This window comes from Saimiri boliviensis, chromosome 8 (assembly GCF_048565385.1).
Source record: "Saimiri boliviensis isolate mSaiBol1 chromosome 8, mSaiBol1.pri, whole genome shotgun sequence".
Taxonomy (NCBI): Eukaryota; Metazoa; Chordata; class Mammalia; order Primates; family Cebidae; genus Saimiri; species Saimiri boliviensis.
In genome coordinates, this window is record NC_133456.1 from 101,292,096 (window position 1) to 101,315,260 (window position 23,165).

Here is a 23,165-nt window from a genome sequence, read left to right on the forward strand (position 1 = left end):
CAGCTCCAGTATAAAGAGCGAAACTACAAGGCCACTCCAGTAAGCATGACCCCGGAGATAGAGAGAGTGAGGCGGAACCAGGAGCAGCTGAGTGCGGCAAGTTGTTTCTGTGTCTTTTTATATTTTCTCAAACATATTTTTATTTAAAAAGATTCCCTGTGGAAGGCCATTATCCTTAGCAAACTAATGCAGAAATAGAAAGGAAAATACTGCATAATGATGAGAGCTAAATGCGGAGAACACACGGACGCAAAGAAGTGAATAACAGACACTGGGCCTGTTAGAAGGGAGAGAGTGGGAGGAGGGAGAGGATCAGGAACAGTCACTGTTGAGTACTGGGCTTAATGCTGGGGTGACAAAATACTCTGTACAACCACCTCCTGTAACACGAGTTCCCCCCAGTAACAAACCTGCACATGTACCCCTGAACTTAAAAATAAAAGTTTAACGAAAAGAATGAATTTGAACCGCATGCAATTATATGGATGAATCATATAATATGAAAAAGTGAATTTCATGCAGCATTAACTCTTTTGTAAAGTTCAACAACTGCAATATTAATGATGATGATAAATGGAGTATCTCCAGATTTAATGAAACTATCTAAAAATTACAAAAGGAACAGCTTTACATCCTCTGCATTTTTGGATGGTCCTTTTCACATTTCCGTGTTGAAGGGCACAACCTCTGTGTCCAGGAAATTTGGGCCCGTGTTGCTGTAGCTTAGCTGTGTTTGCTTATTCAACAAATCTTCATTAAGTACCCAAATGTACTGGACATTGTCCTGGTCATCTAGACACAAAGATGGATAAGACTCACTTTCTGTCCTCGAGGAACTCATAGTTCATTTGGTAAATCTCTTAAAAAAATGCAGTTAATGGAGAATGTGGAACTGATATCAGTATGAAAAGAAAAAAAAAAAATACCTATTGGAACAGGGCAAAAGAAGACCTGGCTTGGCTGGCTTTCTAAGACATGGTATCAAGTCAAAGAACCTTATAAGTTAAATGGAAAACATTTTCAATCATTCAATAAACTGTTGTGAATAAAGCAAAAATAGTTAACAAGGCACCTCTGCTGTGTACTGGGCCCTGTGCTAATGTTTTGTGGAAACCAATGAGGTCAGCACCGTTTGTTTCTCTCATTGGTAGATATGAGAAACTGAGTCCTGGGGAGGACAGAGGACGTGCTGTGTCCCCCCATCCCCCTGCCTCCAGCTAGTAAGGGCAGAGCTGAGATTGAAACATACTGAACATTGGTTGAACTTTCACCAATACAATCAAAAGCCTTCTTTTTCTAAAACAGGTACTTTTGAAAGACTTTGTAAGAGCAAGTTCTCCCGGGTGGAGATAATTAAGCTCCACCCTGTTTATCCTCATAATATCCCTGGGAGGTGGTAGGAGTCAGAGAGCTTTAGCTTCTATTGAAGGCAGAAGCCCCAGGGTCAGAAAGAGAGTTAAAAGCCTTCTAGGGGGCTGGGTGCTGTAGCTCGTGCCTGTAATCCCAGCACTTTGGGAGGCTGAGGTGGGTGGATCACTTGAGGTTAGGAGTTCAAGACCAGCCTAGCCAACCTGGTGAAACCCCATCTTTACTAAAAATACAAAAAATTAGCTGACTATGGTGGCGGGTGCCTGTAATCCCAGCTGTTTGGGAGGCTGAAGCAGGAGAATTGCTTGAACGTGGGAGGTGGAGGTTGCAGCGAGCCAAGATTGCACTCTTGCCCTCCAGCCTGGGCAACAAAGGCGAAACTCCGTCTCAAAAAAATTTTTAAAAATGGGGGTCCTTTTAGGCTGACAGGGAATGGACTTCACTAGGAATTCTCTTGTAATAACTTTATTCTGGTGTTTCTTTTAAAGCACGTTCCCTTATGATTCCATTACTTTTATTTGTGGAATTTATGGTTAATTTTGCTATTGAAGAGGAAAGCGTTTATTGAACACTCCTATTTAAACAGCACTACTGACAGCTTGTGGTTGCTAAGTCAACCCCATTGGAATGTGGGCGTAGATGTAAACATGAAGGTTGATGTAATCAACCGTGGCAAAAAATGTGTGAAAGATGGTGTTAACTTTGAGCCTCGTCCTCTGTGGTATTTTAGTGGAGCCCATTCTGCTCTCTGTTAAAGTTCTTATTTATCCTTCATAGGTAAAATACAAGGGAGAACTTCAACGGGGAACTGCAATTTCTGATCCACCAGAGCTGAAGAGGGCGAAAGAAAACCAGAAAAACATCAGCAATGTGTGATCATCTTAGTAATTTTCTCTTTTACTATCAAATGTATTGTCCCTGTGTGAACAAGGGGATCGTATTTACAGAATTTTCATAACCTTGAGCTGATGTACCGTTCTCATTTGTCTAATAACTTACCTGAAAGGTTTCAGGAACTTCGGTGTTGTGGGCACAGTCAGATGTTCCCCACCTCAGCGTTCCCATGACTCGCCAGGATGACTTTTTTTTTTTTTCTTTTTTTTGAGATAGGGTCTTGCTCTGTCACCCAGGCTGTATTTAGTGGCACAATTTGACTCACTGTAACCTTCGCCTCCTGGGTTCAAGTGATCCTCCTACCTTAGCCTCCCAAGTAGCTAGATTACAGGCACATGCCACCACACCTGGCTAATTTTTGTATTTTTTGTAGAGATGGGGTTTCACTATGTTGCTCAGGCTGGTCTGAAAGTCCTGAGCTCACACATTCCACCCATCTTGGCTTCTCAAAGTGCTGGGATTACAGGTGTGTGCCACCAGCCCAGGGTGACTTTTTTTGACAGGTGGTTGTGTATCCTTTCTATCTTGTTATCTAGCCGATAGGTGATGTGGGCCCGCCAAGGTCCACAGTTGTAGCTTCTGGCATCTTGGCCCTGCAGTCAAACCTTTTTGCTCCCTTTTCTGCCTGCATGTGTTTTGTTACTGTACTTCCTCCCAGCCCTACCTTCCACTCCCCACAACTATGACTCCATTTTTAGGCAGCGTCTAGGAAGAAATGATAATGTTTGCATGGCTGAGTAGGTTATATGGGACAGGACCATTTTGGGGGCACTTAATTACGGGCTGGCAGTTTTTACCTAGATAACAACTTGTGGCCTGCTCCAATTTCCTGTTGTTGATATAATTCATGGTTGCAGTTCATGGAGAAAATCCTCTTTTAAAGTCATTAACATATAGATTGTGTTCTTTGGAAGACAAAATTTGGAAATCTATTACCTTCAAAGAAATCTTTTATTCTTCACACCTTTAAAGTCGTTTAACCAGTTTATAATGCAAAGGCAGGTAATTGTTTGATACTTTTCCTAACCACTTTGTTTTAGAGAAGTAGACACTCTTCTTTCCCCCATATATTTAGAGTCACACTTGATGTGACGCCATTACTCTCAAAAAGGAACACGGTTATTGAGACAAGGAATGGACCAGTAAGAACATGCTGACTTTTTTAAGGATGCCCACAATCACCTATTTAAACACATCTTTACAAAAATTCTGCCACAGTTAATTCCTAAGAAACCATGACCATATAGTACCAGTCTATGGTGAATACTTTTAAGTAATATCCATGAAGACATTTATTCTCATTTTCTTTTGTGATTAAATACATACTATAACTTTACTGATGGTATGCCTATATATTTGAGTACATCCACAGTGATTTGTACACATGGACTCTTTTATGGGAGGAAATGAAATAGATTGATTTAAGATGCTGAGATTTTAAATATGACTCAACCTCTGAAAATATCCTCTTTTTTTGTAGTTTCCTACAAAAGTTTCTTGGTTAATGCATTAAACTAAATACTATGGGCCAGGCACGGTGCCTCTGGATTGTTATCCCAGCACTTTGAGAGGCTGAAGTGGGTGGATCACTTTGAGCCCAGGAGTTTCAGATCAGTTTGGACAACATGGCGAAAGTCAATCTCTACAAAATTACAAAAATTAGCCAGGCCTGTTATCTCAGCTACCTTGGAGGCTGAGGTGGGAGGATTGCCTGGGCCTGGAAGGTCAAGGCTGTGGTGAGCAGAGATTGCACCACTGCACTTCAGCCTGGGTGACAGAGCAAGATCCTGTCTTAAATAAATAAGTCTCTTGGTTGAATTGATTCACAGTATTCTATTTTTTTGTTCTCTGAAATGATAGGTTCATTACAAAGGTCAGCTGGGAAGAGCTACTGCTTTAAGTGTAACCCCTGAAATGGAAAGAGTGAAGAAGAATCAAGAAAATATTAGCTCGGCAAGTGGTTTTCTTCATTTTAGACTATCACAAAGGATGTGTCATTTATTGTTTACTTGCGGTCCTCTTTTGCTTGTGAAAAGAAACTTTATTTTCAAGAAACATCTGTGGTATGTCCAATAAATATATGTGTTATTTCAGATGATGTCCAAAAGCTGCCGCTGGGTACATTTACATTATCTTGCAGCTCTTCGGTATTTCCAGATGTGACCTAGAGTTACATTCAAAGTTTTGTTTAGAATTGTTTGTTCAAACAACGATTTATGCTATTTTAGCCAGTGTCTTTGAAAGTGATAAAGCCTTTGATGTGTGCATTAAATCATTGTCATTTTACTGAAATACTTCAATGAATATGGATTGTTAGATGCTGTATGCAAAATAGAATAGGAGGTGAATACTTTTACTGAAGACTTAGAGAAAAAAAATCCTTAAATACATTTAACATAGAATTTAGTTGCTCATTAAAGTCCAGTGGTGCATATTAGTATCTTATTTGAATATTGTGTTTCCTCTTAGTGAGTATCAGGGCTTCAATTCTGAATTGTACATAATGCCCTCAGGTCCACCGTAAGTGGTATCCAAATCTTACACCTAATCAGTTTCATAAATGGCAGTGTTCTGATGGGCAGCTGTCAGGAACACAGGCCCTTTTCTTAGCACACCTTGAATAGCTGTTTGCCTGAGAATCAGCATTTGGGCTTTGCAATTTACAGCTTTCTAGTGGCATTTCTGTCCAGAGATGTGGTGTGTATTTAACATAAATTACTTTTAAGTTGTGGCTGCTTAGAAGAACAACTAAAGTTGTTCCTCATTACTTCTTACTCTCTAAGCAGAGAAGAAATAAAAAGAAATAGAGAGTAGCTTGTATGCATTTTTCAACAGTTACGGTAGAAAATGGGGGAAATTTAAAAACTTTGGGTTCTGTTTAATAGTTTTGGATTTTCTCTGTTTAACTTAAATATGATAACCAGTTTGTGTGTGTGTGTTTGAGACACAGTCTTTGTTGGAGGCTGGAGTGCAATAGCACAATCATAGCTCATTGCAGCCTTGAATTTTTGGGCTCAAGCAGCTCTCCTGTCTTAACCTCTCTAGTAGCTGGGACTACAGGCACAAGCCCAACTAATTAAAAAAAATTTTTTTTGCTTGTAGAGATGGGGAATGTCACTGTACCTCCCAGACTGGTCTCAAACCCCAGGCCTCAAGTAATCCTCACACCTAGCTTTCCAGAGTTCTGTAATTACAGGCATGAGCCCCTGGGCCTGCCCGGTTTTACAGATTAGATAGTTAGTTACTCTTGATCATTCACACATTTGTTTTCAGTTGATAGATTTAGGTCATTTTGCAATAGGTGTTAAAGGAGATCTTTGAATATAAAATTTTAGGTTGCTATTCTAGAACAAAATTTAATTCCCTGAAAAAGTTACGTGTGAAATAATTTCAAGTATGTTGCATATGTTTCACTCATTCATAAAGCTTTAAACAGTTCTATCATGTGTTTTCTTTTCATTGTCTTATGTCTACTATTTACTTTGCAGGTAAAATATACCCAGGACCATAAACAGATGAAAGGTAGACCAAGTCAGATTTTAGATACACCTGCTATGAGACATGTTACAGAAGCACAAAATCATATTTCAATGGTAGGGTACAACCAGATGGTTCTTCTCATGACTAAAACATGCTAAGGAATGGCCAGACCCAGTGAACTGATGGCATTACTTCACTATTAATCTGATAACTAACAAAGCATGGAAACGTGGTTGGCCTGACCTTTGTGTGTGTGTGTGTGGGGGGGAGGGGTTGCATTTCTAATCACACTGAAATGTAATGGAAATATTTGGTCTAATAAAATTATTTTTCTCAGTGACTTTTTCTGGTGTGTCTTTGTTTCTGATATGAGTATTATAAACGCATTGTGTGAAAGACGTTTGCGTAGACTTCTTTCCATTTAATTTTAAGACAGAATTTGGTCTCTTTGCATGTCATAAAGAGTATGAAAAAAACGTGTTTTTAAAAGTGTGTTTTTAAATTATATTATTGGATGTAATTTACCTACCATAAAGTTTGCCCATTTAAAGTGTTCAATTCAGTGGTTTCTAGTGTAATTTACAGTTATACAGCTATCTCCTGGACCTAATTTCAGGATGTGAAAAAAGTATATTTTGAAATATAAGTTTTGTAACTATATTAAAAATTGTATATATCATAACCTATAAAATTTTAAACTAATTTTAAATGCCATTTTTATGAACGATTATCTGGAAATAGATATCACTTTACTGCATATTGAAGGTTAAGAGATAGGAAATTTAATTTATACTTAAGTGAGTATATTTTAGGTAGTAACCAGGATTTGAGAATATGTATCTTTTACAACCTCTCACTAATGATATATATAGTTTTGTATATAAGTTAAAATAGATACGAGCTATAATGATTAAAAACAATGTAAAAATATCAGCATTTGATTTCCGATTCTAAGAAACTGAAGCTTCAGACTGTGGTTTTGGAACATTTGGAAAAGATACATACATGTAGAAAATCTGCATGCAGCCAGTGCAGTGTACGCCTGTCATTTAATCAAAATGTTATGAGATAGGTGACTATCAGCAAATTTCAGCATGACGATTTTTCCTCTTCAGGTAAAATACCATGAAGATTTTGAAAAGACAAAGGGGAGAGGCTTTACTCCTGTTGTGGACGATCCTGTGACAGAGAGAGTGAGGAAGAACACCCAGGTGGTCAGCGATGCTGCCTATAAGGGGGTCCACCCTCACATCGTGGAGATGGACAGGAGACCTGGAATCATTGTCGGTAAGCTGATGGTCTTTCTCGGCATGTGTGTGTGGTCAAAAAGACCGTGCTTGCTCTAGCTTCAGAATTACCCTCTTTGGTCATCTGACTCCTCATCACATGTTGGGTATGGTATTCAATTTAAAACAGACCACAGTTAAGGTATTTTTGTATAATGTGGAATGGGATTTCTGGCGTTTGCCAGGTATCATCTCAAGTATTTTCTAGTATTGGAAGTTCTGCCTTTAATACCTTGCTAGTCTTAAGAATGTCCCTCCTTGTTAAGCAAAGAAGCAGCAGAGATGTGAGTGATAACAATGGTTGAACAATTATTCTGTTTTTCTTTAGCCCGTATCCTTGGTCAATGTGTTGTTCTGTTGATACCACGTGCATGAGTGGCAGAAATAACCATATTGCGTCTAGGTCCTTTTATCACAAATAGACATGCCAGGGGCATTCTGATGGTATTCCATATTAGTAATAGCTCACTTAAAAAATATTATTTCTGGGCTGGAATAGTTGGGAGCCATCTGAAAGTCTTGTAATTAAGAGAGCAAACTTTTATTCCTGCTGTTTCTTATAGTCAGGGGAAGTTGTAGGATATTTGTTGAATAGTTGCTGAGATACCAGAAAAGATCACACTGAAGCATAATGCAGGGCTAGGAAGGATGGTTATTGATTTTTCGGTCTGTATCAACAGCTCAAGACTATTGTCTCCTTCAGAGCAGTAAACCTCTGAATTATGTAGTATAGTTATGTAGCTTGAAGAATATTTTTAGTATATGCCACGCAGTTAATCTCAGCGTTAGGTTTTCTTCATCTTTAAAAGTAGGAGCTTATTTTTTGGTACGAGTGAAAGGCCATTTAGAGGTAAGTTATGTGGGGAAAGTATAAATTTGACAAGGTGATATCTTTACCAAACCAGGGTACTAAAGTCAGAGTTTGGATGATTATACTAAAGTGGCTCTGAAAGTACTTTCCGGAGAAGGATTCCAAATATTTTTGTAGGCAATTGATAACTTTGCTGATCTGCCTGAGTTGATTACTTAAAAGGATCACATTAAGTTGGATGGATGAGTTGTGATGTTTTCATTAAATGTGACATGAAACTAGAGTTTCATTGCTTTGTGCTAAATGGATGGAACTATCTTAAGGGATAGGGCAAGGGTTCTGATTTCTCTCATTTAGAGTGGAGCTGCTAAGGTCTGTACAGCTTACCTCAGGTCCTGCACACATCAGAGGCCAGGAATGATGGTGAGGTCATTGCTAAAAACCATGAGACTGTCTAGACCTCGGGCTCTGAGAAGTCAGTACTCAAAACCATTGAGGTTGAAATTATGAGGTTCTGGGGCACTTGTGCAGATCGTGCAGGATTGCTGCATAGGTACACACATGGCAATGTGGTTTTCTGCCTCCATCCCCCCGTCACCTACATCTGGCATTTCTCCCCATGTTATCCCTCTCCGACCTCCCTTGGCCCCCTACAACAGACCCCAGTGTGTGATGCTCACCTCCCTGTGTCTCTGTGTTCTCATTGTTCAACACCTGCCTTTGAGTGAGAACACGATTGTTTTTTAAAATATGTGTAACTCTAAGTTATTTACTTGGCAATGCAGAAGTCGATTTATTCGTATTGGGAAGAACTGTTTTCCATTGAAAACTTGCCGTCATTTTGTTCATAAAATGAAGTACATTTGGCCAACATTAAACTTTCCAATGAGCCAGCTTCTGTATCAGGCATGAAAATGCACGTTGAGAGATTTTCTGAGTAATTCAGATTAAGCCAATTTGCGCTGCTCCTATTTTTGTTGGAGGCTCTGCTACTTCTTATGAGCTGTGTAACCTTGGCCAAGCTACTTAATTTCTCTATGCCTCAGTTTCCTCATCTACAAAATGAGGATAATTACAAAACTTAAATTAATAGGTGTTAAATGAGAATAGTGCCTGGCATATGGTCAGCACTACATAATATTAATTAAGAACAGATGAGCAAATTTCCAGTTTTGTTTTACAAATTGTTTTTGCTCTAGCTGCATTTCTGCCCTATGTCCATAACTAGGTTCTTATCTTTGAGTTGTTGGTACAGCAATAAACAGCTCATTTTAAGATCTGATGTTCTTTAGTTGTAGAGACTGATGAATTCAGAAGTTATTCAAAGAGGAGGAGAATAAAGTGGTTTGCACAGTCTGATCACTGACCATAGCAGGGGTCCATTGACAGCAGGCAGCTGATCTTACTTCTCTTTTCATTCATATTTCCTTGCTGTGTGCCTTCCTTATAACACTTTTTAAAAAAATGTGTCTTATTGGATACACTTAGTTTGCACTCATAGACTCAGAATGAAAACCGGACTTGCCACCACTCCACATTTAAAATACTTATAGGCAAGGAGATTTTTTGTTTGGCTTTTTAAACATAAACTTCTCAATTGTTTCCTATGAATTATTCACAAGTCCTGAATCAGAAACTATAATCAAACATTTTGCCTGTTTCAGCCTGTGGAGAGCAAGAGCGATTGGGGGTTCAGGGGGTGCTGTGGGGGATACCTATAGCTGCCTCAAGTGCTCCTGTGTTGCTACTTCAGCAGGATCTGGCAGGACAGCTCAATGAATAGACCAGGCAACTTCAATTTGATTATAAAGATTTCTTAACAGATACTTTTGAAAGCAAATATATTTTCATTCTTTTCTGAAGTCAGCAGCACTGTGAGTTTGTTTGTTATGTTTTCTTTTTATATGCATTCCTTTGCAAACTTTGGCTTCACTCTTTAGGGTACTGGCTTTAAAAATATTTATTTATTTATTTAATTCCTTCTTGATGAATGTTGATTTCTTCCTTTTGGCAAAAGACCTCAAAGTTTGGCGCACAGACCCTGGCTCCATCTTCGACCTTGATCCCCTGGAAGACAATATTCAGTCTAGAAGTCTACACATGCTCTCTGGTATTGCTCACTTTTTAGTTCCTCCCGTTTATATGGTTTTGTCCCAAAATTGAAGCCACTATGAACTACAGAGGTTCATTGTGCTGTGAAATATACGTTTTGGGAAATGTATATTCCCAAGCTGAGAACTTGGGAAACCAAAAAAAAAAAAAAAAAAAAAAAAGCTATGTTACTTTTAAATACAATTAATCATTTATGGAAAAAAATCTTGCAAAAGAACTTCTTAATATATACTAATTAATCTGTCCTAGATTCATTTAAATAAGCTTTTTATTAGTAAGAATGCTTTTATAGAATTTCTGGGTTTACAAATGCAGTTACTTGGAATGCACTAAACTGTTGAGACAAAAAGGAAATTTGTTTCATGAAGTTCTGTTACAGTATTTTAAAGGTAGACTTAAAGAATTATATATAGAACAGTTGAAAGATTTTCTATAGGGCATCATAAATGTTTTAAAATAAATTTTCAAGTATCCTTAAAGTTTTCTTTGAGATTTTATATAATATAAAATGAATAGTTTACATAGGAAGCATAGTTGACTTTTAACTTAGATTGCAAGTTCATAATTAAAGGCAAAAAAATGAATAGTTGGGGTATGAATGATAGCTTGATTTGACATTTCAAATTTTCTCTGACAGTTACACAGTTATGTTCAACAATAGATAGCTTTGTCATTTAGATCTTGCTCTAATCCCTGATTTCTACTCTTTATTTAGTTGGTGATGTTAATAAGGCTGAATGCCCAAGGCAAAGTAGGATTTCTAGTACTTTTATAGTCAATTTCATTCATCTGTTTAGCCAAATGGTGTCATTTGTTTTTCTAAAGATAAAGAAAAGGCAACAAACACTATATACCTGGTGATAGTTTAAAGGAAAACCGGAGATTACGATAAACAAAAATTTATTAGTTTATCAATGTTTTCTTAGTCCTTGTCAATTTTCTCTCTTACTTGTCCTTTAAAATTGAGACTTAAAAAGCAAAAATGACAGTTAAGTCATTCATGTAGTTGATGCTATGCATGCTGAAGTTTGGGAATAGGTGCCTAGAGCTGAGATTTTGAGTTATTCTTTACTAAGAGATTGTTTTTCTTCTCTGTTAAACAGCTTTTAAGTAATCTTTTTGTTGGTTTTGCTTTTCAAGTCAATCACAAGTGTAAATATTTTCCCTCCAATATAGAAAAGGCAAGTCACTATAGGCGACATTGGTCTCGATCTCATTCCAGCAGTACTTTCGGTACGGGTCTGGGAGACGACAGGTCAGAAGTCTCCGAGGTTTACCCTAGCTTTTCATGCTGCAGTGAAATAACACGACTGTCTGATGAAGGAGGTATCAAACAATATTCACCGCTCACAAAGAAAATGGATTCACTTTTTAAAGTGTGTCACAAGAGTGTCTTTAACATTCTCTTCACCTTTGCATGAACGTCTAGCCTGGGTGTGTTTGAGAATTTAAAATTAAGTTTCAGAAAATTAATAGTCCTTTTTTTTTTTTTTTTTTAAAGAAAAGAAATGCTACTAATTTGCATTTCTGCATGTTGTTTTTTCCCGTCTTCACTATTATCACAGCAGTGGATTTGTAATGACAAAAGGGTCTTGAGATTTGCTGCTCGAGTCTGTTTCACTCATATAACTACTTGAGTTATATGTGCTAAGTATACATACTACACAGTCATAGTGGAAACTTGAGTTCTGCATAGTTTGTATCTGATTTTCATTAAGGAAAAAAAATCAATCTTACAGTAATACTAGGGTACCTAAGAGGTTACAATGAATGTGTATATGTTTAACTATTAATATAAACTTGCAGACAGAGTTAGATCTTACCAAAAGAAATTGGGAATAATACTTGTGATACGAGAGGATTTTTTTTTTGTAACGAGAAATACATTGATTGTTAATAATATTCTGTCTATTTTACATACCCACTTTTTCCCCATATCTTCTGTTTTCTGCATCCAGGCTGATGGATTAAGGCTAGAACTTCAATGAATCGTTTTGGGATGTTAAACTAATTTTACTTATAAAGCTGTATTTAAAGGTTAAGGCTAAAATGTTTCCTCTCGTTGCAGTTGTATTTTAATACAGCCAGGAGGGGAAAAGACTGAAGCACATGAGAAAAAAAGCAATACTGCATTTCCCTTTCAGCTCAAAGGCCATATTGCTGAAATCCCAAAGGCAGGAAATTTTGAGGTTGAGCTACTCAACCTTGGTGGGGAAAAAGTAATGTGGCTGAGGAGATGATGAAGCTGTGAAAGAGTTGGTTGTTTTATTGTAGGTAAAACATACAGGAGACTCCCCTTTTTGTGTCTGTCTGAATAGCTAATGAAGGGTTCAGTAACTTCCTGATTTTTTTTTTTTTTTTTTTAATACAGAGTCATGCTCTGTTGCCTAGGCTGGAGTGCAGTGGCACAATCTCAGCTCACTGTAACTTCCACCTCCTGGGTTAAAGTGATTCTTTGCCTCAGTCTCCTGAGTAGCTGGGTCTACAGGTGTGTGCCACCATACCTAGCTAATTTTTATCTTTTTTTTTTTTTGTAGAGACGAGGGTCTTGCTATGTTGCTCATGCTGGTCTGGAACTTCTGACCTCAAGTGATCCACCCACCTCGACCTCCCAAGTGCTGGGATTATAGGCACAAGCCACCATGCCCGGCCTCTGATTACTTTTTTTGGATGTGAGGTCACTGATTTCTCCCCTCAGTGTCCTTCCTGGTTCTTTAGATGCAGAATAATATTGATATTTAAAGAGATAAATAAAACCCAAAGCAAATACAAGAACTAATTTTGATCAGCCTTATTTACTGTTACACAATGCAGCATTTTGGAATTGATGTCTCTTCCAAAGGGAATGTACTAGAGAGTCTTTGTTTCATGAATGACCCTTTACTTCATGTCTGTCTTCTGCAGCACGTCATGCATTCATTTAGTCACCAGATGTTTACTGACTGCTGTTTGTGCACTGGCCAAGAGCTTAGATCTGGCAATGCACACAGCAGTGAGCAAAAGAAACATGCATCCACTGTAAGTGGCTTAGTGGCTGTTGGGGGGGCCTTGACATTTAGCACTTATACAAGTAGTACATAATGATGAACAGAATCAAGCCTGTGAGGGGGTGGGATGGGGGCTACAATACGAGGGCGGCTCCATCTGGCCTTAATGTCAGGGAATCCTTCCTCAGGGAAGGGGTGTTTGAGTAGAGATGCGAATGCTGATGGACATTAACAAGGCCATGGGGCTTTGGGAGAAAAATGTTTTTGATAGGACAGAGCATTCATTAGATAGGACAGAACATTGAGATGTTCAAGTGGAAGCAGCACACACGCAATTAGAGTTTAGAAGAGGAGGCCGCAGTGGAGATCAGTTTGGAAATCGTCATCCATGTCTGATTTAGGTCCTGAATGAATCTGTGTAGAGACCAGGAATTCGGAGATCCTCTGCCTGGATGCCTCTACTCCCTCTGCACCCGCAGACCACATCCATGTCACCTGTCTCTTTGTATTCTCTCCTCCAAGGCTATAAAAACCTGCTGCTGTTAATCACCTCTTTTTCTTCTCAAGCCTACATTTCTCTCTTTTCTAATTATTTCTAGCAAGAGGACACTATCCTAAGCCAAACTGAATGACAAAATGTCTCATTATAAGAAAGTGTAGGCAAATATTCTTGCATTTATGCCAGAATTTAAGGGTAACACATGGGTAAGAGGAAATAGTCATTTTTTTAAAGGGGGAATTTCGTACTCTTTCAAAGATGGTAGGGGAGATTTTAGATAGGTGGTGATGACTCAGTGACTGAAATAATGTAAGAAAAAGTTGGCTTTTTAATGTTAATTTTAATTTTTAATTTTTTTTATTGTACTTCAGGTTTTGGGGTACATGTGCAGATCACGCAGGGTTGTTGGATAGGTACACACGTGGCAATGTGATTTTCTGCTTCCATTCCCCGTCACCTACACCTGGCATTTCTCCCCATGTTATCCCTCCCTGACCTCCCCATCCTCCTGCTGTCCCTCCCTTGCCAACCACCAACAGACCCCAGTGTGTGATGCTCCCCTCCCTGTGTCCCTGTGTTCTCCTTGTTCATCACCCACCTGTGAGTGAGAACATGTGGAGTTTGATTTTCTATTCTTGTGTCAGTTTGCTGAGAACGATGGTTTCCAGATTCATCCGTGTCCCTACAAAGGACACAAACTCATCATTTTCTGTGGCTGCATAGTATTCCATGGTGTATATGTGCCACATTTTCCTTGTCTAGTCTATCGTTGATGGGCATTTGGGTTGGTTCCAGGTCTTTGCTAATGTAAACAGTGCTGCTATGGACATAAGTGTGCATGTGTCTTTATAATAGAATGATTTATAATTCTTTGGGTATATACCCAGTAATGGGATTGCTGGGTCAAATGGAATTTCTATTTCTAGGTCCTTGAGGAATCTCCACACTGTCTTTCACAATGGCTGAACTAGTTTACACTCCCACCAACAGTGTAAAAGTGTTCCTATTCCTCCACATCCTCTCCAGCATCTGTTGTCTCCAGATTTTTTAATGATCACCGTTCTAACTGGCATAAGATGGTATCTCAATGTGGTTTTGATTTGCATTTCTCTAATAATCAGTGATGATAACCATTTTTTCATGTGTTCGTTGGCCTCATATATGTCTTCTTTTGAAAAGTGTTTGTTCATATCCTTCTCCCACTTTTGGATGGATTTTTTTTTTCTTGTAAATCTGTTTTAGTTCTTTGTAGATTCTGGATATTAGCCCTTTGTCAGATGGGGAAGAGCTAACGATCCTAAATATATACACACCCAATACAGGGGCACCCAGGTACATAAAACAAGTTCTTAACTACCTACAAAAAGACTTAGACTCCCAACCAATAATAGTGGGAGACTTTAACACTCCTCTGTCAATATTAGACAGATCAAAAAGATAGAAAATTAAGAAGTATATCCAGGACTTGAACTCAGATCTGGACCAAGCAGACCTAATAGACATCTACAGCAATCTTCACCCCAAATCCACAGAATATACATTATTCTCATCACTGCATTGCACCTACTCTGAAATTGACCACATAATTGGAAGTAAAACACTCCTCAGCAAATTCATAAGAATGGAAATCATAACAGTCTCTCAGACCACAGAGCAATCAAATTAGAACTCAGAATTAACTAACTCAGAACTGCACAGCTTCATGGAAACTGAACAACTGGCTCCTGAATGTCGACTGGATAAACAATGAAATGAGGGCAGAAATAAAGATGTTCTTTGAAACTAACGAGAATGGAGACACAATGTACCAGAATCTCTGGGACACATTTAAAGCAGTGTCTAGAGGGAAATTTATAGCTATAAATGCCCACAGGAGAAGCAAGGAAAGATCTAAAATCGACACCCTGTCATCAAAATGGAAAGAGCTGGAGGAGCAAGATCAAAAAAAACCTCAAAAGCTAGCAGAAGACAAGAAATAACTAAGATCAGAGCAGAACTGAAGGAGATAGAAACACAAAAAACCCTTCCAAAAAATCAGTAAACTCAGGAGCTGTTTTTTTTTTTTTTTTGAAAAGATCAGCAAAATAGACTGCTAGCGAGATTAATATTTTTATTTTTTGAGATGGAGTCTCACTGTGTCACTTAGGCTGGAGTGTAGTAACACGATCTTGGCTCACTGCAACCTCCGCCTCCCAGGTTCTACTGAGTCTGCTCCCTCAGTACTAAGGATACTGAGTCTGCATCCTTAGTATCTGGGATTATAGGTGTGTACCACCACATTTGGCTAATTCTTGCTTTTTTAATAGAGATAGGGTTTCGCCATGTTGGCCAGGCTGGTCTTGAACTCCTGACGTGAAGTGTTCCGTTTGCCTCAGCCTCCCAAAGTGCTGGGATTACAGATGTGAGCCACTGCACCCGGCCAAAAAATTGACTCTTTGGAGTCATTTATAAATTTCTGTTGTTCTCAGTCCCCTGTTTGAGGCCAAGATGCCCAGTCTTTAGGGACATTTCCTGTTTTGAAAAATAGATACTGAGGTAGGAAGAAAAAGTCAAGATGTACCAGTAAGTTTTATAACATAAACACAAGTGACAGTATGCCTACAAAAGGTTTGTATGAATTTGAAAAGATTTTAGGATACATCAGAAATGCTAATTTAAGTGAAGCAAAACACATTCTGCCAGTTGGCACCTGAAGTCTGTATTCAAATGATGAGTGACATATATCAAACCTCTAAGTTCAATACCACCTCTCTGCTTCACCCTTCCTTGCAGAAATCTCCTTTCTGAGCTTCCCAGTTTGTTAAGTGGCAACTACAACTTTCTAGCTACTGAAGTCAAACCCTTTGGAGTCATCCCTGACTCTTTTCTTTCACTCACAGCCCGCATCTAGTTCATTGGCAAATCTTGTCAGCTGGACCATGACAAAAATATCCAGAATCTGAGTGCTTGGCCCCACCTCCATTGTTGCTACCATTGTCAGCCATTGCCATTTCTCATTTGGACAATCATAGTTGCCTCCTGACTGGCTCGCCTGCTTCTGCTCTGGCCATGCCATCTTCTACCCACCCCCTGCTCTGATCTGTTCTCCACCTGGCGTCTGTAATGATCTTTTTTAAACCTGGGTGAGATCATGTCAATCTTCTACCATTTTATTCTGAATATAAGCTGAAATCCTCATTATTGCATATAAGGTGCATGTCTGATCTTGGGCCCTGGTCACTGCTCTGAACTCACTTCCTGCCATTCCAACTACCTCTATCCACTCACCGTTTCTGGTGTCCTTGCTTTACTCAAACTTTCCAAGAATGCTCCCCACACTGCCCAGGCCTTTTGCACACACTGTTTCCCCAGCCTGGAGCATTCCTGCCACCCCATATATTTGCTTAGGTAAATGCCATTTTTCTTTATGTTTCAGTGGGTCTGTAGCATATTCAACATTGGAGCCCAAGACTAATTCTGATTCACCCTCTTAAGTGGAATGGTGCTCGGTTAGTTTCTGCTGATGTTGAAGTAAATCATATTACAGCTAGAGGCCATAATGGTAGGGTTAGTCATGTGAGCCCCTGTGTGGTGATGAGGGTTAATGAAGCCAGTGATCAGCTTATCAAGAGAACTAACAGGAGGATGATTTCTATGGCAACTTTGTATGGAATTGTTCGGGGTACTGTTTGAAGTGTGCTAATGAGTGCATAGTTTGAATTGGGTACCCAGTGCTCAGATGACACCCTTTCTAACTACCAGAGATAAAACAGCACCACTTTCCTAACTGTCCCTTTTCTCTGCATTTTTTCCTTCATAGCACCTGATACCACTTCAGATATTATATATTGATTTGTGTATTTGTTTGGTTCTCTCTGCAAGCCCCACAAAATCAGAGGTATTGGCTGTTTTGTTGACTGTTATATCTCTAGCTCTTAGAACACACATTCAGCAACTGTTTGGAGAGGGCAGAAAATGGCCAAATGAATATTTTATAAAAAAGGACCACATGCATAAATATGTGTAAGTATAATTATTTTTCTAAAATCTCTTGGGGAAGGCTTTCAAGAAGATTCTTACATTTTTGATGATGTTTTGATATGTTTCAATGACATTAAAGCATAGCTGAAAAAATATTCTAAAATGGAAACATGCCCAGTGTTTTTCTTTTTTTTCTGGTAGAGAAGGAAAGAAGTCTCCATGATTTCTCAGTGGCTTTGAAATTTAGAGTCCTCTTTGAAATGTGTGCTATGCTGGGCTCTGGTGAGAAGGTGCTGATTGAGTCCATAAATAGAGATATTTAGGGTTATGAAAATCGTTAGTGCTTTTAACAGTAACAGTCAGTCATATGCATTTGTTTAAATTCTATCCCAGGAATTGAGAAGAATTTTATAACAATACTTGTTAGGGGTAAGATGAAGAAAGGAAATGTTGATAAATATTTAAAAATGCGATTTTTCTTCTTGATTTTGTTGATTCTTTTAAATTTATTCTATCTACTTTTAAAAACAAAATCTAGTTAAAATTTTTTGGTTCAAGATCATCTTCCCAGTACCACTGCTATAATGGGCTATTTTAAGGATTAATTTTTCTTTTTTTAATGTCTTAATAAATAATAATTGTACATATGCATGAGATACTGAGGGATGTTTTGATATATATACTATGTAGTGATCAGAACATGGTAATTAGCATATCATAATTTTGAACATTTATCATTTCTTTTTATTGGAAACATTAAACATCCTTCTTCCAGCTGTGTGAAACTATATAATATATTATTGTTAACCATAATCATCCTACAGTGCTATAGAACACTAGAATTTATTCCTCCTTTCTAGCTGTAATTTACATGATAAAACGTGTCATGTCCCAGAAAGGTGTCTTTTAATATTTGATTCTCCCTTCAGTTGGGGTGGGGTGTGTGGCAGTGGTCTCCTGTGGTGGCCGGAAACCTGAACTGGAGGATGTGACATTGGACTTAAGCCCCAGTGATCTCACTACTCCGTCTAGGTTCTCGAAGAGATCATTTAACCTTATTAGGCTTAGATTTTGCATCTGTTGTTAAGAATAGCACAGAACAAGAAGAACGGATTTTATATTTCCTAAGCTAAGTGCCCAAAATAAACTTTCTTTTTCTTTTCTCTTCTTTCTGTGTGTAAGAATGTGTTTATGTTCTGAAAGTGGTCTGTTTTACTTTATGAATTAAGTAGTTGGGGAGTTATGAGAGTCACAGTGTTCATTACTTCTTTTGAGTTAGAGCAAGTTCCGAATGTTAGGACAAACAGTTGAACAATCAGCTCATTTCCTTGAGGCAAAAGTACAAAGTTTTCATCATTTACATTTCGTTTTCATGAGTATTAACATATAGGCCTTCTCCTTTAAGTTTTTATCATCGTTTTAGTTATGTGTTTCTCTTGATATTTTCCCATCTTACTTTGCTCAGAATTTTCATTTTCTTATGTGATTATTTTGGGTTTTCCTTCCTTTTCAGTATACTTTACAAAGTATTAAGTTACCAAAGGGTTTTCATTTTACATCTCTACTGTGTTACTTTGATTTAAGAACAGAGGCTTTTATTTAAACTTTACCCAATTTTGTTTTGATTCCTAAATAGCATTATTTGAAATTGTCTTTACTGCCTTTTGGTATTACCTTCACTTAACTTAAATTTTATTTGACACACAGCTCCTTTGGTGGAAAGGAACCTGATGGTTTCAGCTTATTTCACTGTGAGGTTTCCTTTGATCTTTGTGTTTGCCTCTAGTTCATTGCCTGCAAAGTGTATCTGCCTCCTGGTATTACTTTGTCTTTGGTTTTCCCTAACTTGGAGTTTTCTGGTATTACAAGTATTTGTATGTGCAATCCCAGCTGGTGTTTACCTGCCTTGATTTGAACTTGTATTCAGTTTTGCTTGAGGTATTTTATGTGTTTCTGTTTTCCTCGGGAAAACATAAAAGGATATGGGAGTGTGATGGGGAATGAAAAACAGATGCTCTTTTCAGAATAGACATTTTCAGCTTTCCAAACCTCGTGACCTTTCCCATTTTGCTGTAAGAGAATCTTATGGGGATGCCCTAGTCCTGACTTAACTGACTGAAAGTCAGTTTCTCAATTTTGTGGCCGTTTAACCCACCCTAGCCAGGCTGTGCTTCCAGCATTTCATCCCATGTAATACGTATTTCAGAGTTGCAGGAGATGCTCCAGTGTATTCTGGAACTCTCAGTTTACTGTCCATAGCATGCCAGGAGGGCATTGCACCAGTGGCACAGCCAATTGCCCTGGTGTTTTACTGATATCTGGAACTCCATCTGGTCAGTCACCAAACATTTATCTAGTATCTCTTCTACATGTGAGATACTGGGAACACAAAAGGAAACAGTTACTTTTTTCCGAGAACTTGGGTTCTGGTGAGTGAACCAGTTGCGTAAAACCACTGTGCTCAGGAAAGCATTGTGATGGAGTATTGTATAGGGTTAGAAATAGCTAAGTAGAGGCCAGGCGACTTATGCCTGTAATCCCAGCACTTTGTGAGGACAAGGCAAGCAGGTTACTTGAGGTCAGGAGTTCAAGACCAGCCTGGCCAACATGGCAAAACCCTATCTCTACTAAAAATAGAAAAATTAACTGATTGTAGTGGCAAGCACCTGTAATCCCAGCTACTTAGGAGGCTGAGGCATGATAATCGTTTGAACCCAGGAGGGGAAGGTTGCAGCGGGCTGAGATCACACCACTACACTCTAGCCTGGGTCACAGAGCAAGACCCTGTCTCAATAAATAAATAAATAAATAAATAAATAAATAAATAAATAAAAAGCCATGGAGAGAAATGGGGAAGGAGTATTCTGGGCAGGAAAAGGGCGGATGAGAGATAGCATCGCACACTGGGAACTTGGTGCAGTTTGGCACATCTTGAGTCCTGGGATATGTGTGTCCAGGAGATGGGCTGAAGAAGTCTAGAACCAGCGTGCAGGGAGTGCTGAACCCCAATCTCTGCAGAGATAGGGCTCAAGGGAACATAGTCTCAGCACACTTTGCTTGGATTTTATCCTGTAGGAAACTTAAATGCTATTTAGAGGACCAGTTACGTAGACTTGTAGGTGAGTTGAGTCTCTTCCTTGGAGCTTTAATCCGTTCTTGGAGTTTTCTAAGAAAGTGGTCTGCTTTGCATTGTTTAGATTTTTACCAAGAAATTGACTCATCAGGCATCAAGAGACAAAGAGGCCTTCTTGGGGGTCTGTTAGAGGGGCTAATGATGTAGAAACAGTATTGGTCGATTTTTGTTTTCAAATGTCACAACCTCTCTTATTGTGAGCATTTGTTATTTATGCAGAGGAGAAGCAGCACTGAAATTACATAACCAGAAAAACCTATTAGAAAATACACTCCTAGGAAAGGAAACTTTAGTACACAATTAGTAGGAATGTAGATTGGTAAAGCCATTATGGAAAACAGTATGGAAGTTCCTAAAGAAATTAAAAATAGAACTACCATACAACTCAGTAGTTACTCTTCTGGGTATATACCCCAAGTAGATGAAACCACCATCTGCACTCCCATGTTCATTGCATCTTTGTCATAATATCCAAGATATGGAAACAACTTAACTGCCCATTAAAGGATGAATGGGTAAAGAAATTGTGGTCTACATACACATACAATGGAATATTATTTAGCTTTTAAAAAGGAGACCCTGCGGACTTGGAGGACATTAAACTAAGTTAAATAAGCCAGATATAGAAAGAAAAATAGTGCATGATCTCACTTACATGTGGAATCTGAAAAAGAAAGGTCAAATTTATAGAGATAGAAGATTAAACAATGGTTACAATGGGTGGGGGGATGGAGAGATGTAAGTCAAATGATACAAAGTAGTAGACATGTAAGATAAACACATCTAGAGATGTAAAGGTTAGCATGTGGACTGTACTTAATACAATTGTAGTGGAGATTTTTGTTAAGTAGATTGTAGCTGCCCCTTTCTCTCTCTCTCTCTCTCTCTCTCACTCTCTCTCTCTCTCTCTCTCACACACACACACACACACACACACACACACACACATAACTGTGTCAGACGGTGGGTATGTTAATTTGCTTCACTGTAATAACCGTTTTACCACCTACATATATTTCATAACATCATGTTGTAAACTTCAAATATACATGAGATTTATTAATGAAAAAGAAAATACACTCTTGATTTAGAACTATGTATCTTCATTAAAAATAAACTTGCTAGTGTTTCTATTTTAGCCACTGCTTCAGTCTTCTGACCAGTGATTGGTGACCCTTCAAGACCACCCTGCAGTCCAACTCCTTGATAGCCTGACTTCTGTAAAGAACGTGCAATCAGCAAGAGAATTTCAGTTGTATTTCTCAGCTGTATTTGAATGTTATTTCCAAACTGAATTTGAGAAGTTTCTTTAAATTTGTCCCCAAAATGCCCTTGTGTTTAGATTTCCCCCCAAAAATGCTATCTTCATTTAAGTTTAGGAAGATTTGAAGAACTGATGATTGAAATACTAAATTTCTGTGAAGAACCAGCTCACACCTGCAATCCCAGCACTTCGGGAGGCCAAGGTGGGCAGATCACTAGAGGCCAGGAGTTTAAGACCAGCCTGGCCAACGTGGCGAGACCCCCATCTTTACTAAAAATACAAATATTAGCTAGATGTGGGGGTACACACCTGTGGTCCTCACTACTTAGGACACTGAGACAGGAGAATCACTTGAACCCAGGAGGTAGAGGTTTCAGTAAGCCAAGATTGTGCCACTGCACTCCAGCCTGGGTGATGGCACAAGACTCTGCCTCAAAAATAAAATAAAAATAAATAAATAAATAAATAAATAAATAAATAAATTTCTGTGATGAATCTAATCATTAGAAAAATGAATTATTTCTTTATAATGTAAATTCCAATTTGTAGGCTATCACATGATTATATTTTACCATCCAGTCTGTACAACTAGCCTATGAAAAAGCACACGTTATGCATTGTTAGCAAATATGTGTTCATTCTATTCCCTGAGAAACAGTTTCGGGCTTCTGATTGAATCTGAAGCCCTTAGAGAAACTTGTATTCTTAGTCTCAATAGACAGGAATGAAAGAAATGTCATACATTTTCTTTTCTGAGTATGAAGTTGGGGAAAGGATCAAATACTAATGAATAGCACTTGTTCCAGAATGCACATGTGTCTTTCATTGATTTGCCAAGATTCAGTCAAAGGGTTCGGTATGTGTATGAAGGAGAAACATCTGACACTTAAAGTAGAAACAAGAAAACATTAAAAATATATTTCCTGTGAGGCTGAGTTGATTTGGAGAAAGAGAAGTTTTGATCGTCAGGAAGAATATAAATGTGGTTCTAGCATATGTGTCAAATGAGAAAGCTCTTTGGGAAGAGCTTCATAAACTGTAAAGTGACATGCATGTAAAGGAGAAAATAGATATTCTTGCTTATCGAATGGTTGAACATTAGCAGATGAAGGGAAAATAGTCGTTTTTGGTTTATATAGATTAAAGTGGATGTCTAAGTTGGATCATAGACTGAATAGATATGCATGCTTCCCTGTCTGTCTCATGGGCAAAACTAATGTGATCGCCACAGTCTCAAATTTTCCTGCGTTTCTCCTTTTTCCTATTTCAGCCAGGTGCCCCACATAAAGCCTTAGGTGAGTAGGTCATGGAGATTGGATCATGACTTTAGAAGAACTCTTTAAAATTTCCACATGCTGGAAATAATACAGT

General features: G+C 38.4%; 1 protein-coding gene across 14 annotated transcripts in view; it reads left to right on the forward strand.

The window, feature by feature from the left end:
• NEBL (nebulette) overlaps window positions 1-23,165 on the forward strand; it is a 380,100-nt gene that overhangs the window by 337,891 nt on the left and 19,044 nt on the right. For 9 of the 14 annotated variants that reach the window (XM_074404950.1, XM_074404951.1, XM_074404949.1 and 6 more), the window contains 7 exons: window positions 4-96; window positions 2,146-2,238; window positions 4,123-4,215; window positions 5,751-5,855; window positions 6,858-7,029; window positions 9,857-9,949; window positions 11,128-11,277. In XM_074404950.1, the coding sequence (XP_074261051.1) occupies window positions 4-96; window positions 2,146-2,238; window positions 4,123-4,215; window positions 5,751-5,855; window positions 6,858-7,029; window positions 9,857-9,949; window positions 11,128-11,277 (799 nt within the window). The remainder of the gene's footprint in view (window positions 1-3; window positions 97-2,145; window positions 2,239-4,122; window positions 4,216-5,750; window positions 5,856-6,857; window positions 7,030-9,856; window positions 9,950-11,127; window positions 11,278-23,165) is intronic. The other 5 variants (XM_074404958.1, XM_074404954.1, XM_039478641.2 and 2 more) reach the window with 5 other exon arrangements.